Raw genomic sequence first — 17,908 nt, forward strand, 5'->3', positions numbered from 1 at the left:
GTTCATGATGTTTTCTGCAAAACAATAAAATCTTTACTATTTGACAAAGGCAAAATTAGCAAACCTTGAAACAGACTGCAAGCAGATTTCCCTTTCCATGCATTTGCTGTATACTTTTGTCACTCCCTATCAGAGTATCTCATTTCAGAATGAGTTTTACATTAACAATTCTGATTCAAAGGCTGTTTTATTGTAAGAATAACAGTGAAAAAATTGAGCTGAGAGGAAGCTATTTATTTGCTGTAACATTTTTAATAATTAACTTTGATCTTCAAACTTCTGTATGGAATAGTTAACACTTTTGGGCCCTCCTTTACTTTGTAGTGGGGTGACTCTTTCACATCCCACTCTATTCAATTAGAACATAAGATTTCTCATGCTCAAATTAGTCATCAAACAAGTAAAAGACATTTCAGTAGTGATATGATGCAAAACCATTTATCTGGAAAAATGCTTATTTTATGTATGTATTTTGTAACTCTGTATGAACTCTGGATTTTTCTGTTAATCCCACTGCATTGCAGAAGGGGTTTAGTACCTTCCTGAGAGCTGAGTTAGTCTCACCTTTCACAAGTCGTCACACCAAAAGAGCCAGCTTGAAGGATAGAATGTAATCCAAAAAGTACATTTGTTTATGAATTTGTTTATGAATTTGGGAATTAGGCCTCAGAAGGAAAGGAGAGGAGAGCCAGGAGCAACGGCCTGTGCCCCTGTTCCAGTGGGCTGCTCTAGCCCTGGAGGGCAAACAGTTCCTGCCATAATCCAGCCCAAAGTGGACTTGTGTGACAGCCTTGGGAACCTGAGGGCTCGTTGTTGGGAGTGGGGAGGAGGAGTGTTGGCTTGGGAGCAGTGGGGCTGAAGGAGAAAGTTTAACTAGGGTGACTTTTGATTAATAAAATAAAAATTACTCTAGTCAAGAGTTTGTGTCTTAGCATCCCCTGACAATGAAATGTCAGTGCAGATGAATGTGAGAAGAACATCCCTGTTGTCCTGCCATCCCACAGCCCTGCTTGGCCCCTCTGTGATGGGAACACTGCACTGTGGAATGATCAAGTATGAAGAAATCCAATCTCTTGCCCTCTGAAGGCTGCTGGATCCATGGTGATCCAACACTGTCCAATTTGGCAAACATTAAAGGTGTGTGCAGTGCAGAGTGGCTGCAGCTCCATGAGAAAGCTGGATTCAGCTGCTGGGGTGAAGTGCAGTGAACACATTTTTGCCACCTGGTACAAATGTTTTTTATACAAACAGTTCTGTGGGTTTCACTCCAAGTCAGGATTTTCGGACTAAACCAATGCTCAGCATAGCATCAACTGTGGAAAAACTGTGTTCTCCTAAATCACCAGCATTCATTTCAGTTTCACAGAGGAAATCCAAATAATGTGAGGTTAAGCAATATATAGTGCCTTTTTAAGTGTTTAGAATGTTTTTGTATTTATTGCTTGAAAAGGGAACAAAAGAGGTAGGGTTCAATTACATTGTTAGTTTCAAGTTTTTAAAATATAATTTTTCATGTTCTGTTCGTTAATCTACTCTTTTATCTCTTTTGTCTGCATTTGGTATTTTTTGGACTGTTCTATTCCATGTTTTTATGAATGTAATATAAGTCTGGATTTCTAAGTATGTGCTAAAACCTAATGTCACACTATAAACTCTTCGCAGTTTTTATCAATTATGTTTATATTGTGTAATAGAAGAGGTGTTACATTGCAAACTAAACAAAGTATTACGATTTTTGTTTAAAATTTAAATATGAATTGATTCTTTCAGATGTTTTCAACGGAAATGGTTATGGCTTTTTGGAGGCTCACAGCCAAACTTGCTCCTTCTTTCTGAATTACACTCTGAACACTCATTTAAAAAAGTCAACTTTTTTTTGAAGTTTAAAACCTTCACTGAAAGCCCAGTAAATTCCTATAAATGCCAAGAGCAGTATATGTGGTTAATAGTTTGTTAGCCTGGTATGTCAACAGCTGAGTTGTTATAAAGCTTAATTTTACTTTTCTCTCTATATTTTTGTAGTCTAGTCTGCTTCGGTCCGACATGGGGCTTGGAAGTCCAGGTCAGCTGTCATCCTCTGGAAAACCTGGAACACCCTACTACCCGTTTTCTGGCACAAATCAGCGCAGGAGACCACTTCATGACTCCTCAGCTCTTGGTAGGTAATATAGACAGGTTTTAAACTTTTGTTCATGATGCTTTTCTGCAGACTTGATTATTTTCTTTGACAGTTGATTTTATATACTGCAGATTGCTCTGGGTGGAGCAATTGAAATTACACCAAACTGGAATTATCAACATTTTCTCTGAGACACTAGCTTGGATTCAACACTGGTCAGTATGGCTTACAAAACAAACAAGAAACTCTAATAAAACCCTTAATTGCAAAAGCAATAATGACAGATGGATAGGAGCTGATGACCAGCTGAGTGCCCTTAACCCGTGCCATCATTAACTCCTGGAAATGCCTGACCCTGAGGTCATTACCATTAGTTAGTAGGGGAAGGACACAAAGGGGAAACAATTATCCTTTTATATGCTAAAAGTAACTTTATTCAGGGCAATATATAGTTCATTGTAATTGGTTCAACATGCCTTTAAAGATCTTAGCAATTGGAGACTAGTAGCTTATCCTAAAATAAACTACCTTGCAAAATATGCAGGCAGGAACTTGCTTAAAAATTGTTATAATCCTATGACAGTTATTAGTATCTTATTCTGGGGATACTTAGAGGTATCCCTCTTTCATACTTGGTCATACTTGGTCATAGACAGTGGTAATATTCTATAGCCCTCTAATTCTGTTGAATCAGAGAATCAAGAACAAGCCAGATGTTCTGTAGTTTCTTATGTCAGAATATTGTGAATAATTGGTGTGTAAATTAGAAAAAATATTTTTGGTAAAAAAAGAGAGACTGAAACCTTACATTCTAGTTTACCATATCTTGTGGTTATATAGTTATATATCTGGTTATATAGTTATATAACCTTATACTCTAGTTGCCATATATTTCAGTCTTAGTATGATAGGTCATTAGGATTTCTCTAGTTATATGTTTGAGTTTTTAATGCCCCTCATTCTGTATAGCACTTCTATTCCATAATAAAAATCTTGCTTGTTGGAACCATGTAACTCAAACCATACTTTACCCCAAATAAGATTTTAATCAAATGCAAATTGCTTCTCCAAAGTAACTTTAATATTAACTAGAATTGCAAACTCCTTGGGCACTAAAATAGTCCTGAACATGCTTGAAATGGTTTGGTAAATCATAAATTATAAAACTATATCATAGAATCATCAAATCATTTATGTTGGAAAAGACCTCTAAGACCACTGGGTCCACTCATTGACCAGCACTGCCCAGCCCACTATTAAACCATGTCCCCAGGTGCCACATCTACATGGCTTTTAAATCCCTCCAGGGATGGTGACTCCACCCCTTCCTGGACAGGCTGTTCCAGGGCCTGACAACCCTTTCAATGAAGAAATTTTTCCTAACACCGAATCTAAACCTTCCTTGGGAAAGGCAACTTGAGGCCATTTCCTCTTCTATTATATGTGTGTATATATGTATTTTAAAATACCATCTCTGTGTAACTTTTTAGCTTGCTGTCAAGTCAACCACCATTTAACTCGGGGTTGCCTGTCTTTATCAATATGGTTGTGAGGATTCATGTTGCTCAGAATATGAGAACAAACACAGCAGTTCTTCACATCTGTCTTAGGAAAGTTCAGTAAAATTGTTTACTGCTTGAAAGGGTGTTTGAACTTGAATAGAAAAGAGCTGCCTTTTAACATGATGATGATGTTTTAGCCCGTGTTGAATCAGTTTTAGTGAAAAACTACTTATTGTAGTGATCTGCTATGGTTTTGAGTAACAGGGGTCTGTTAAACATGACTTTGGTGTTGGGCAGAGAGTGCTCACGACATGTGCAGAAAGGTCATGGTGTGAAGGCAGTCCTGAAAAACATAATCTGATTTCTAACATATACCTGAATATGTGACTCGGTTTTTTGTGCAAACTGTATGGAGTTTGGTACTTTCCAGATATTAAAGAAAATGAAGTGTGGTGTTTTCAGAGTAGTAGTATTCAGTTTTTTCTTCAAAAGAGAAGCTCAAGGGATATAACCCTGTTCAAACTGGTAACAGTGTGATATTCCTCCTTCTGTCATGGTTGAATCTGGGGATTGTAACCTGGGATATGGCTGGTGGTGGTTGAAAATTTATGGAAATGTTTTTCCAGGAATGTCAGGAGGAGGAAGCACACTTTTATCTCAGGTCTTTTTTTCCAATGGCTTCAGAAAGTATGTGTGATTTTTTTTATTTTTAATGGACTAGCTAAGTTTTCCAAACCTGCTGCCTGAGAATTTAAAACAAAATCAAATTATGGCCATTTTATCCCCGAGAAGGAGTTGTCTGACAGGATTATAACAAGCTCTCATTAAATTCCATACTAAATTGCATTGAAACCAACCAGTGTTCTCTCCAGGTGACACTTTCAATGCAATGGAAATATCTCTTCCAGAAGTCTTTTTCTTTTCGAGTGTGCTCTATGGGAAATGATCAAAGTAAAGATATCCAGCAGATATTTCACCTTATCTCACCTTTATCTTGTCATATGTTCTGGATGAAAGTAGAAAAATAGGAATTTTGTATTTTAATTGAAGACTCGATGGTCAACTGTAGAACTGGAAATCTTGCCAGATACTCGTCTTCAAAACATCAGTTAATTTGCAGGCCGACTTTTCAGATGGATTTTATTAGCAGCTGATTAAACTGGTTCAGGTTCTTGATTTAGGCAGTGAAATTGCTGGGTATGAGGACCCACCCTTGAGGGGAAGGGTCATCACACTGGGTACTTTTGTGGGGTTACAATAGCTGTTGGGAGAAGGAAGCAGCTATCATGCCTCCAACTTTACTATGACTTGCAAATTTGAGTTGTATTGCTTTTACTACTTAAAGAAAATAATTAGGTCATTAGATTGGCTGATTATTTACAACCTTGGTATAGTCTAAAAACTATAAAATTTACATCATATTAGTATTTTTAGAGTTTGTCATACTTTAATGTGTGAAATTCCTTTTTGATAGTTCTGTCTTTACTATGAAGTGCAGAAAAGAAAGCATTTCTCTTGCTAGTCAGTCTCATTTTCCTCTCTGTATATCTGAAAACCATATTTTGTTTCATAGCAAGTGTATGAGGTGATCAGTGTTACTGTACTTAGGAATAACTGCTTTCCTTATGGAAAGAATTGAAAGTAACTATCCAGCAAAGCTTTATTTTAGAGAAGAACATGGGTATGTTGAATTATATTTGTATTGATGTGAAAGACAAATCTCATTGACAGAGAAGAAAAAAAGTATGAAATTGGAAAATAAATTCATCATGGAAAGAAAAAACTGTACAGTGTGGCTATTTATTCTTTTTCACCTATAACGTAGATACCTGCTGAAACCTTATTTTTCTGTGTACAGATCCTCTACAGACAAAGAAAGTAAGAAAGGTGCCCCCTGGTTTGCCTTCTTCTGTAAGTACTACTTTTTTTACTTAGAGTAAAAAAACTGGGCTCAGACTGTGCTCTCTTTACCTGCCATACAAACAAATGCCTTAACTTCAGCTCTAGGAAGGCTGTGTGCTGGACACGAACAGCTAGGCTGGGTAATTGGGAGTGGTTCTGCAGGACTAAATACACATTTGATGTGGAATTTTTAGATTTCATAGCAGTGATTTGTAGCTCGCTCATATGCTCCTACCCACTTGTCCCTGTCATTTGAATTCCTCTCTTGGGAAGAGAGCTGGGCCAGGAGCTGTCAAAGAAGATCTCCTGTACAGGTCTTTTGATGTTTAATTAGTCATTATGTTGCTGAACAGGAGGACAGACAGAGATTAATAGCTGAGAATCTTAGAAATTTACATTTGTAATAATCCCAGTGGAGCTGAAGACATTAAGATTCGGAGGACATGTACAGCTCAGCTTGCCTCAGTAGGACTGAGGTTATTAATATGCATAAATCACCGAGTCAGATGTTCATTGTGAAGCCCTGGTGGATTTTAAAGCCTTCATTAAGCCTTTCCTAACTTCAGCCTAGCATCAGGAAAGCTTTCAAGCAACTAGTTTGTTGATCCCTCTTTGCTTGAAAATTTATCCTTCGAGAATAAAGGGCTTTGATAAAAAAGGTTGGAAGGGTTTTGGTGGAAAAAATCATTAATGGCTGTGATAATCTAATGCTATAGGGGTGTTTTGTGGTATTAAATATGCTTTATTCTTAAAAGGAAGAAAATTGTTTATAAATGAATCTGCATTTAAAAATCCACGTGAAGTGAAAAATCCCCAGTGAAGTGAAGGACAGAATTATTTTTTCCCCTGCTCAGAACAAACAGGAGGGGAGGGGGAAGCTCCGCTGCCTTGCGGGATACATCTCTTTGTTGTGTAAATGGCTGTTGGGCTTTTATTTGGCAGTACTTAACACATGGGCGCAGGTGCACTTGGATGAGTCATAACTCAAAGCCGGATAGGCTGAATAGAACACACTGCACGGGCAACCGTAATATAGTGGGAGCAAAATGGGGCTGATCTTTTTATTTTGTGTGGAGCCTGAAGTACGGATGGGGTCTCCTAGTCCTTGCATCTCCCCTGTTCTCTCCTCCCTCTCTTTCCCTTCTCCCTCCCCCTGCTCACGATGATACAGGCAGAAAGTGGGATCTGAAATCCTATATTAACCGTACTTCCAGATGGAGCTGAGATAGTATAGATAGCCTGGGGCAGCTGTGCTCTGAACCTGCAGCCTACCTGGAAGCCAGGATTGCAGCTGCAGGCACTCTTAAAAGCTTTTGCTTGCATAAGCACTTGGGCCCCACTAGAGGCTGAATAGCTGCTTGATAAACAAAATGAACACAATGCCTCAAATCATTATTCCCGAGGCCAGGAATATTCTTCTTTTCCCCCCTTCCTTTTTTTTTTTTTTTTCCCTTCAGCAGCAGCTAAAAATAGTTTGGCAATTTACATTTTAACAGTTGCGTGTTATGTAGGGTGGCTTTACAGTCTAGCAGATGATTTATGCTAGATTAACAAAAATGTATTTAAAATGTCAGAGAAGCTAAAACACATAGCAGTGCAATTTTCATGTAATTTATTACTGTAATTCTAGGCAGTAATAAAGCTTACACTACATGTTTAATATTTAGTAGCATCACCCAGGTAAAGAGATCATTTTGGGGAATGAAAGATTTCTCTCATTCCTCTTGCAAGGTTTTAATTTTAACAAACAGTATTTTTCAAGTGCTTTTCATTTAATTCTTCTGTAAGAGTGGAGACAATAAAATGCAGAGAGATTTTATTTGTATTAACATTGTACCAATCTGTGCAATTAAGTGCAGTTACTGTGAATAATCAATGATTGCGATGCTGCAGGTTTTAAGCACCGTTTCTCTGTGTTTCACTGCTGAATAGAGCCTTGCAATGAAATGACATGTTACCCCCCCCCCCCAAAAAAAAATGAGATACTACATGTTTGGAAGATGACACAAAACTAAATTTCACTGAGCACATAAGAAATTTAAATTGAGTAGATAATTATGTAAGTGTAGTCTTTATTTTAAATATACGTTGGTAGGAAATCGGAATGTATTGTGGGAAAGACAGAAGTTGCTTTAGCTAATAGATAGTGCACAGTAGTTTAATTATAATATGAAAAGTCAAAGGAAAGATGTTAATTTTATTATACAAATCTGTATTTTTTAATTTTTCAGTTTCTGAAATACTGGTTTCTGCAGTGTGTTTGTTAGTATAGGGCTGCCATGTCAACGGATACTCAGCAGTAATTTAATTTCCTAGATAACGGTAATTTAATACAATCTTTTAAGAAATAATGATTTTTAAAAAACCAAACAACCCTTCCTCTAGTTTGTTTCTTTTTTCTCTTGATTTTGTATAGTGCTTTCTGAAATTACTTGTTTTGAAGTTTATCTTCTTTCATGTGTTCTTATCAGGGCCCAAAGTAAAAACAGAAAAGTGCTGGTGAATTGTTTAGATACTTTCTGGAATGCAACTCATTCTAAACTTGTCCTTTTACTGTAAAAATTAAGTGTACCAGGCAAATGCATTTTTAAGGTTTTGTGTTGTAAGTTGCTAAGTGGTGACTCACTGCCCAAAACATTTTGAATGTTGACATGCAAGCATTTTTGTTGAACTACAACTACTAAATTTAAAGCCTTGAGGGGAGGATAGAAACTAAAAAATCAGTGGTTTATTTTTTTTTTCAAGCCAGGTCTGAGAGAAAAGCAAGATTATGATATGCTCTTTATATTATAGCAGGGGGGAGATACTGTTCAGTGAGTTACATGGTCTTCAGAGATTCAAAACTGTTATATTTCTGAGAATTTTTCTGATTGTGGGAGTTACCTGAACTAAGCCAGACACCAAAAACATGGTGTGACTTCAGACCAGTTGTAACTGGGGCTGAGTCAGGAAGAGCAGAGTGTCAGGGGTTCTGAAGAACTGCTCTGTCTACAGAGGGAGAAGACAGACAAGGCTCACTCAATGCCCAGGGGTTGCCAGCCAAAAATGGATGGGCTGTGAGCAGAAATGTACTGTTTACATGTGGAGTCAGAAAATATTTCAAACTAATATTTATTATTAGTACCATAATCAGTGGCTCTCATGAGGTCATCATTAAAAAAAAATAGTGTGAATATCTATCATCATTCTTTTGCCATTTAATTAGTCTCATATCAGAGAAATAACCTGAAATACATCATATCTGCTGATTTTTGTTAGAGAAGATGAGCTGTGACACACAGGCACAACTGTCTGCTTATTTTCCATGTTGTGCCATTTCTAATAAATATTTCAAGTATTTTAGACTTTACATAGTACCTGAGATGATCAGTTAATATTAACCTTTAGATTGCACTTATTTAATAAGAGATTGTCAAAGTAATTTTTTCTGATACCAGTGATCTCTTTCTAAAGTCAAACTCATTATATTTTGTATTTTTCAATGCATTTAAGACAATTTGTAGTTCGATTATAGGAGTTCCTCATATATCACCCTCTACAGTATGTATATAGTCCATGGGTGCTAATTTATTGCAATAATTATTTATGATGCAAAGATGCAGAAAACTTGGTTTGCATGCATGGAACTACCTCCCACTTAAGGCACTTTTCTTTTTAGTTTCCTGCTAGTCTTTTAAGACTGAGCTTCTAGAGATATTTCAAGACATGTCACATGAAGATACCAATGGTACCAGAAGAAAAATAATAGATGTTACTCCCTTCTGTGCTCTCTCCTTCCTCTACTCCTCCCAAAGGGTAAAAGGAGATTATTTTCAAATGGTGGAGTGGGAAGTATCTTCTTAATTATCACGTGGAACGCAGTTTTTGAGAGATCAATGCTTAGATTGTATTCAAAATAATATAACATTCACTAACAGAGTGGACTTTATCTTTAGAGTGTCATTCTCAATATTAGCAATTCCAATGTGTATTGAAGTGACCTGGTGTAAAGCAATATCCTTGGAATACTTTTATGAAATCTGTGGCTCTGACTAAAAACTTTGGAGCATCCTGGGTAGATACTTAGTGTGATGTTGAACTGACTCTGATGTTGTGCTTAACCGGCTTTCTAGCGAGACTTTTTTGGTAAGATCTTTTCCCACTGTCCACAAATGGTGCCCAAATGTAAAAAGCAGCATTTAGTCTGCTCAGATCTGTTCTGAATTGCCTTGTGCAGTCAAGTGATACATTCAACTGTCACTTGTCTTTAGTATCTAAATCTCTCAAAGACAGCAGTAACTTGCCTGACCCTTGCCTCTGATGCTGTGCTGTGTGTTAGAAGGCAATTTTAAATAAGAAAAGTGAGTAAATAAATCCTTATGGATAATGCAACACAGAACTTGCAATTTTTTCCTCATGACTCAGTCTTCCATCTCTCCTCTATGCTTGTTCTTTGGTCACTTGATTGAAGGGTTAAGGGTTTTAGAGGCTTGCTCTATATTGCTTTTTAAGCACCATGTTCATCTATGAGCCTGAAAAAAATGCAAATATGTAAAACATCTAACCCCTAAATTATGTTACAAACTAAGTTAAAGTGTTTGAGATTTTATGTTTATTAAGAAAAAGATCTGGTTTTCTGGTTAGGTTATTATAGGGATTTTTTTCAACATGGCCTTTATTTGAAATCCATCTGAAAACCGCAGTAGCCTCAGATTATAGCATCCCACCTGCTTTCTGCTACATGAGAACATTTAGCTGTCATTAAACAACTAAGCAGTCCATTGCAAAGTCCTGCTGTGAGAGTTCAGATCGAGTTCTCACTGAATTAGGGTGAAGGTGCTTGAGTAACCCTCTCTTTACAGCTTTCTTAAAAGTTGCAATCAGGTCATTTTTCCAAACTGTCCTGTCATCTGACTGTTGTGAACTATTTTGAGGTTGCTTAATTGAGAGATCTCAGTGAAAATCTTGCATATACATACATATATGAGGGATATATAGTGATGTCACATTATTTCTCTGTTTGGATTTACTGGAGATACTTTTTTTCTTTTTAAGTTTTCACAACATATCAAAATGAGTGCATTTAGTGCTCTTAGAGTGTAGCTTTGCATAGAAGAACCTTAAATTTGTGCATAGTTAGAAAACGTTACCTAAAAAAACCCCATGACTGAATTGTAGCTCATATAGTTTAGGCAGAAGTTATATGGAATTTCTGCAACTTCTGCTTTACCTCAGAGATGAATGTGTGCATTGCCACAAATTAGCGTGGTGGTTTATAACAAGAGATAAGGATACAAGCTTTTTTGAAAACTATTTCTTAATATCTTTTGCTTCATAATACTTGTGGCTTTGGTGGGAAGACTTTCTAATCCCTGAAGTCAGCCAGGAAAGTAGTGAGGAACGCTGTGTTGCTGGACTTTCATGTGCTGTTGAAGTGAGAGCTTTCCCTTTGGTTGCTTGCTCAGCCCGAATTGGGGCAGGTGTCTTTGCCTGGGAGCTTGCCATCAGTCAGAAATGGGCAATACAAAACCAAAACAAATGCTTTTCCAACAGAATGGCACTGAAATTAAAGCATTGCATGGTCGTTAGATGAAATTTCAGATGTAGATGTGTCTTTACGCAACAAAGCAAAAAAAAATTGAATTAAATTGCCTCCTATTTTAGCGCCACAGAGTTTCATGTGACGTCAGGACTTATAAAGCAAGCAAGTTGTTCTGTGTTGGGGAGGTAGTTATGGGATTTTATTCCATTTGCAGGGCTAGCTAGGATTAGTTGCTAGTGTTTTTTTCTTTCTGTAAGGTAACAGTAGGTTCCTAACGAGAGTTGCCCGTTAGGCTTTGGGTGGCTCTGGGCTTCATTTGCAAAGCAGTTCTGCCAAGCAGCGAGCTGGAGCACAGCGGAGGGGGAGCGATGCAAGGAGGTACAGCCGAGCCACAGCTCCCTGGCCGCGTTTGGAGTCGCGATCCCGCCGAGCTGCTCCGGGCCGAGTTCCCGAGCTCCGGCCCTTGTTCCCGAACACAGCCGGGCCGGCGGGGCCGGGCCGGGCGCTCGTTGTGCCTCGGGGGCCCCCTGCAGGCCGCTGGCACAACTGCAGGGCCCGCCCGCCGGGAAAGCCGGGAATGGGGCCGGGAAATCCCAACTGCTGGGGCTGGGGCTGGGCCGGCAGAGGGACCCCGCAGTCACTTCTCAGCTGGTCGCGTAAATTTGCTTGGCCATGTTGAGTTGATGTGAAGGGATCTGTAATTCAGATGGTTTCCTGTGAGTTTCGGTAGCAGCCTTGCTAATTAATTTTAAAAATCCTTATAAGGCGTGTACACGTTTTTAGGCTGGGTAGGTTTTTAACACGTTTCGGGGTGATGATTATCTGACTTCTGATAGAATAATTTATTGCCTCAGGATAGTAAACATGTTTGTTTACTTTTAAATGCAGATGTGGGTAGTTAAGACCTTCATATAGAGGCTTTCAAGCCATAAGCACTTCATATTTTCAGCAAATAGAACTTTCTGAATTTGAGCAATATCCTATCAAAGTTGTATCTGAAAGATTTTGAAACAAGTTGTAAAACTTCCTCAAATAAATGATATTGTGTTTGATTCTGAAGAATGTGATACACAGCACTCTTTTCCTCATTCTTTCCATTCTTGGAAAATATTTATGTAATAAGTTAAATATCTCCTATAACATTGGATAAGTTAAATTTTAACATTGAATAAATTCAATATTATTTGGAAAACTACTGAAACAGAAAGGTCCTAGCTGTAGTTTCCAAGTAAAAATAACAATCATTATTTTTTACCCATACCTGCCATAGGTAACTGGTGTTTTTGCAGCAAAAAAAGAGCCCCAACCAACAATAAAAATCCCAACAAACATCCCCAACCCTGTAAAAGTAGAGGATAGCAATTAATAGCAATTTCATTAGTATTTGCTGTCCATATTCTATCCCTTCAAACTGTTCCTTTTTCTCTGATTATAGTAACATGAATGTTAAATATGCAGTTAAAGACAAACCCTTTTAAAAGGAAAACCATTTTAGCTCTTGCATAGATGAGTAAATTAATTTGCTTAATACATCTTCCTTTGGATATTGGGAGGGGGGTTGCCTATCAAATTGAGTCCACTGGGTTATTTTAAATTGCCTTCCATGCAGTTTGTCTGCTCCATCTCTGCTGAACAGCGTGCTCAGTGGTTGGTTAACACAGGAGGATATCCTTCCAGGATTTTAAAATAAATGAACTTTTACTTAACTGATGAATTACATAGAGGACAGTATAATAAGCATTGTGTTTTCCCCTGAAAAGAGCCAGGTTTGTTTCTTAAGGCTTGAAATTGTTTCTGTTCTAACAACTACGTTATGCATCATGTTCAGTGCATCCTTCAGCAATGGTCCCAACTCTGGCTTTGCTATTATTAATCATCATAAATATTAGGCTTTAAAATAAGTTATATAAATATATAAAATATATTGAGAGACCTAAGATATGTAGAATTGTTGGGGTTTTTTTTCTCTGTATTGCTAGACAAGCAGCTCAAAATTACTGTGTATATTTGAGTTAGCAACAGGTTGTTCTGTATCAGTTGGGGCCTGTCTCTTCTGTTCAGGTTTCAGTTTTCTTAGAACAGATAAGAACTTAATCACTTGTGAAACTTCTGTTCCTCTGTCAAATGTGGCTGAAATTGATAATCAGTTGGACAGTGTGGGGAGGAAAGGAGAGACTTCTCGGGCAGTTGTTTTATTTCCAGAGATAGAAGGTTAGTCCAGCCCCTAAGAAATTGGTAAGGACAAAAGAACTAGTTTCTCCATTAAAAGCAGGCTTGGGCTCTCACCACATTACTGGTTTTTTTTCAGTGAGATTGAAGCCAATTCTCCTCAAGGAGATACTTGATGCTTGGGTTTGCACATCACAGTTGCTTTTGTTGGTCAAAAAGGAGCTTTAATTTCTAGTTGCACATAATTTAAAAAAATTTAGTGCTTGTTGCGTTAGAATAGACCCATTTAAAATAAAACTGTGATAAAAAGCGTTAACCTTTCTAAAGCATTTTTCTATATCAGTTTTGTGGAATATGTTTGACAAGAGGATGGCTCTCATCTGTTGAGACAGTTACATAACTGTCATATGGTATAACATTCAGTGATCTGAGAAATTATGTTTATTTATTTATAAATTCAAATGATGAATTGCATATGCTCTATTGTGTATTTGCTTTGTGGTTCTGACAAGTTGAACAAAAATGTATTTCACAAAAGTCTGTTTTCAGGGAGAACATGTGGTTCATTCACAAAATCTCTTAGTGTTAAAATCATCTTTGAAAATATTCTCTTACAGGTAGCTTGGTTTATTTTTAGGTCAGTATTTCACTCTGCATCAGCTTTCATAATCTCTTTACATACTTTAGGAACAGGCAGTTTATTGTTTTTGACACACGGTACAGGGTCATGAGTGGAAACAATTCGGGCTACAAAGTGCATGTCAGTTCAGTGCTCCTCTGCTGACGGCATGTCTGTCTGAAATCAAGTTTAAAAAATTGGCCCTGTCTCCAGCTGACTTGTTTTGTCAGGCTGAGTCATAAGATTAACCCTTGACTTGTCACCAAGGAAAAATGGAGTAAACAACTGTAGCCCGTACAGTATCGCTGATCCAGCCATGATTCATTTCACTGTAACATGATTCTCTTAAGAAAACAAATTTCAGAGCAGCTGTTCCTTGGCTTAGATGAGGATTAGAAAAATTGTGACCACAAAACAAAAACTTGTTTGGACTTCAGGAGCTTTTGGAATAGTTATCTGGTAGTAGTTCCTGCAAATACAGTTACTGGTAACAACATCACGTTTTTTTGAGCAGTCTTTCAAATTCTTCCAATTTAGGTTCATTTTTTATCTAATCTGGTGAAAGTAAACTTCTGTGGGTTAAAGTTTGATATGCTGGATGGAATTATGGGCTGATCCTGTAAGGTGAATTGATGTAGCAAATGTCCTGTGGGAAACACTGTTTTCGTATAGAACATGTAGACCAGATACAGTAATAGATTTCAAGTACTGTTCACTAAGATTTTATTCCCAGTGATGTAACTGAGGGTAGGACAAATAATTTCCTTTTGGGTAAAATGCAATTGTTATCCTTTTGATTTGTGGGGAAGTAACTCAGGAGCAAATTCATTTAGTGACTCATTACAGAGGGACCAGTTTGTCTGCAAACAGACGTTTGCAGTGGTGTTACTTAGTTTTATTGATCATATTGTTGCTTTTGTCTTACCCATGTGATGATGAACAAGGTCAATGATTTACTTCTACTGATAAATGTTAATAGTGTTTAGTAAACATTAGTAGTTAATATTACCTATATATTTTTTGTTACAATTGCTCTGTACAAGCACAGGGCCGCTGTATGCAGAGATGGCCCCTCCCAGTGCTGCACAGTCAAGTCAGGGTTTTCTGCTCTCTTTTTTAACATTTTTCCAATTGCTTGTATGCAGGCGGATAATGGTTATTATTTGAGGGGGAGTTGAACATGCTCTTCGTCTCTAATACAACTAATTTGAAAATTGGGCCTGTGTGCGTGGAGGTGCAGTAGCAATTACAGCTGTGTTGATGATAGTCTTTACATCAAAGAACTGACTTCAGTTATCCTGGAAGTATTTTTAATGGTTTACAAGTTTGCATGCTAAAATTATATCATTTTTTTAAAGGGTTCTCCTACTTCTTCAAGTGTAAGCTGAAAGAGCCTTTTCCAGTGTCTGGGGTTTTTCCTAAGTTGTACATTAGTCTGAAGTAGTGATTTTAATCTAGTGCGCTACGAGAAGTAGCACATGCAAAGATCTGAAGATCTTTTAGCATATCTCGTCTGTAGAGTCCTGAACATTAGTGAGAAGCTTTAAGGAATAGCATTGTTAGCTGCAAATCAAAGCTTCTTACGGACTCTCTGGGGACTGAAATGGGTCTTTGTGGTCCCTAGGGAAGAAGGAAGCCGCCAGTCACTCTGCAGGCCTGGCAATTTAATAGTCTGAAGTATAGTGATGTTCTTTTTTGCAGCTGCTGCTGCTACGCCTTTTGTATTGGAGAAGAGTTCAGTTCAGATATCATTAGCTTTGCTGCATAGTTAAATAGTTCTGGATGCGTAGTTTGACTCGCAGTAAAAATGCAAGTGTTCTTCAGCAGATGGAAACTTCAGGATGTATTTGCCAACATACTCTGAGCACAGTAGTCTCCTAATTGACTGGAAGAGTTCACTGAAAAAGCAGTGGAGATGTGAATATTTTTTTGTCAGTGTGTGTATATCCTGTATATTTATAGACACTACAGTAGTTACGTCCTGAGATAATGGATGTTATACAGAGATTTTTATCTGATGATAGTATTAGACTGCAGTCAGTTTGTCACCCTTTTGGATCTTTTATGTTCAGAACAAACATGCTTCACTGACACACAAGGTGCTTGACAGAATGAACCAAACTTCTGCAACTCGCTTTCTTTCCCTGTAAATGACTGAATTGAACTTTACCCATTTTTGTCCTTATCCTGAAGTATTTTCCTGCTTTTGTAAGGAGGAAGGCAGGGAGAATTCACAGCATTGGCAGTCGACACAGTGAGAGGTGGAGAAACGTGGCTATGCTTTAACCTTTTTTTTCCTGGATTGAAATGAGTAGCTGACTTACCAGAAGCTCAGTTAACAACCAGCTGTGTTCACTTGTAGAAAATAAAAAAAATGTATGCCTCATTAAGAGTTAATGTTAGTTAATGCCGCTGCTCACTGAAGAGAGCAAAAAGACCTACCAGGCATCGATAGTGTGCAAATATTGAGGGATCTTTATGCTGGGAGTTGCAGTCTGGTTTTGTCATGTGCCAAAGTTGTTGGGGGGATCCCCTCCGTTTCTTGTATAGGCACCTATGCATGCCTTATTCAGACTTAAAAACGTATTATACAGCATAAAGGGAGCCTGGACTTGTGTTTCCAAGAGAACGCTCATACTTTGTATATACCCCATCTTAAGGAAGGATTTTGGATGATTCTATGAAGTGAAAATATTTACACGACATATATTTTTTTAAAGTCAAGCACCTCATGTAGGTGCTGTCTGTGTCAGGGTCACTCCGTGTCCCAGGCTGCCCTGCCCGGAGGGCCCCGGGAGCGCTGGGTGCTCGGGCTCTCCCCTGGGACTCGCTCCCAGCAGCTCCCCGTGGCTCTGGGAAGCGTTTGCCAAAGTTGGAAGCAACTTCAGGCAGAGCCAGATGGCCGTGTGGCTGGAGCCGCATCGAGCAGCGCCTGCACGGCCACAAGCGCTCTAATTTAATTAAAACAAAAAGCATTCGATTACCCCGCCCGGGACGTGCCCATGTGCGGGTTCCGCGGTGCGCTGGGTGCGTGTGCCGAGCGCTCGGAGCCCGCGGGCCGGGACGCGGCCCCTCCCCGGGCCGGGGCCGGGGCGCGGAGCGGGGGCTGCCGCGCCCCCCGCCCGCCCAACCCCCGCGCCGCCCGGAGATGGTTCAGTCCTGCTTTGCATAAGCCGCCTTTGAGCGCTCCATGTGCGCGGGCGGCGGGTGGAGGCCGTGGGGAGCGGGAGGCGGCGCGCTCGGCCCGGCCCGCGCCATGTACTGCGCGTACCCCGTGCCCGGCGTGGGCAGCAGCTCCCTCATGTACTACTACAACGGCAAGACGGTGAGGGGCGGCCGCCTTTGTCCGGGCACACACGCGCGGGGTGGCCGCGCTGGGGCGGGAGCTCCCCGGGGGCGCTCGGCGGGGCCGGGGCCGTGAGGGGCCGTGAGGGGAAGGGGTTGTGCGGGGAACGGGGCTCGGGGCTGCTTTGTGTGCCGGGGGACGGGCGGCGCTGCGAGAACCGCCGAGCCCGGCGAAGTTTGTGTTCCTGCGTGCCCGCGGCTCTTCCTTGGGGTGGGTTGTGTTGGGTTGGTTTATTTATTTTTTTTGGTTTGTTTTAGACGTGTTCCTTCCCCGGGGGCTGCCGAGCAGCGCTTTCCCAGCGCTCCGAGCCCCGGCATCGCCCCGGCCGCCGGCGCTGCCCTGCCCGGCGATCGCGGGGGGGAATTCGGAATAAATAATCAAATGTTCCTGCAAACACCAGAGGGGCAAAAAATACAGAATTTTTTTCGTTTTTTTTTTTTTTTTTTTTTTTTTTTTTAATCTCCACTCTGCGTTTTAACTTTCTGGGAACGGAACGGGGTGTATTTCTTTTTCGTGGTTTTTGATAGTTACAATTTTTAAACTTGCAGGGCGCACCGGTTCTGATTTTTTTTTGTGTGTGTGTGTGTTAAAAATTAGCATGTGATGGTACATTTAACACCGTGTTTTTCTTCCAGTCTGTTTATGTTGTATGTGGTTTTGGCTTTCTTCAGTTATAAAAATAGCTTTTAGTAGGAAAAGGAGAGATGCTGATACTGATCTTTTTTTGTGG

At 39.4% G+C, this 17,908-nt stretch overlaps 1 protein-coding gene across 14 annotated transcripts in view; it reads left to right on the forward strand.

Moving 5' to 3' along the window:
* Window positions 1–17,908, forward strand: part of TCF12 (transcription factor 12) — a 162,000-nt gene that overhangs the window by 104,960 nt on the left and 39,132 nt on the right. For 11 of the 14 annotated variants that reach the window (XM_027736942.2, XM_027736943.2, XM_027736946.2 and 8 more), the window contains 2 exons: window positions 2,023–2,158; window positions 5,480–5,532. In XM_027736942.2, the coding sequence (XP_027592743.1) occupies window positions 2,023–2,158; window positions 5,480–5,532 (189 nt within the window). Of the gene's footprint in view, window positions 1–2,022; window positions 2,159–5,479; window positions 5,533–17,029; window positions 17,158–17,908 lie in introns of those variants that run through there. The other 3 variants (XM_027736955.2, XM_027736957.2, XM_027736958.2) reach the window with 1 other exon arrangement.

This window comes from Pipra filicauda, unplaced genomic scaffold, assembly GCF_003945595.2.
Source record: "Pipra filicauda isolate LSUMZ 115617 unplaced genomic scaffold, ASM394559v2 scaffold7_size6619720_pilon, whole genome shotgun sequence".
Lineage (NCBI taxonomy): Eukaryota > Metazoa > Chordata > Aves > Passeriformes > Pipridae > Pipra > Pipra filicauda.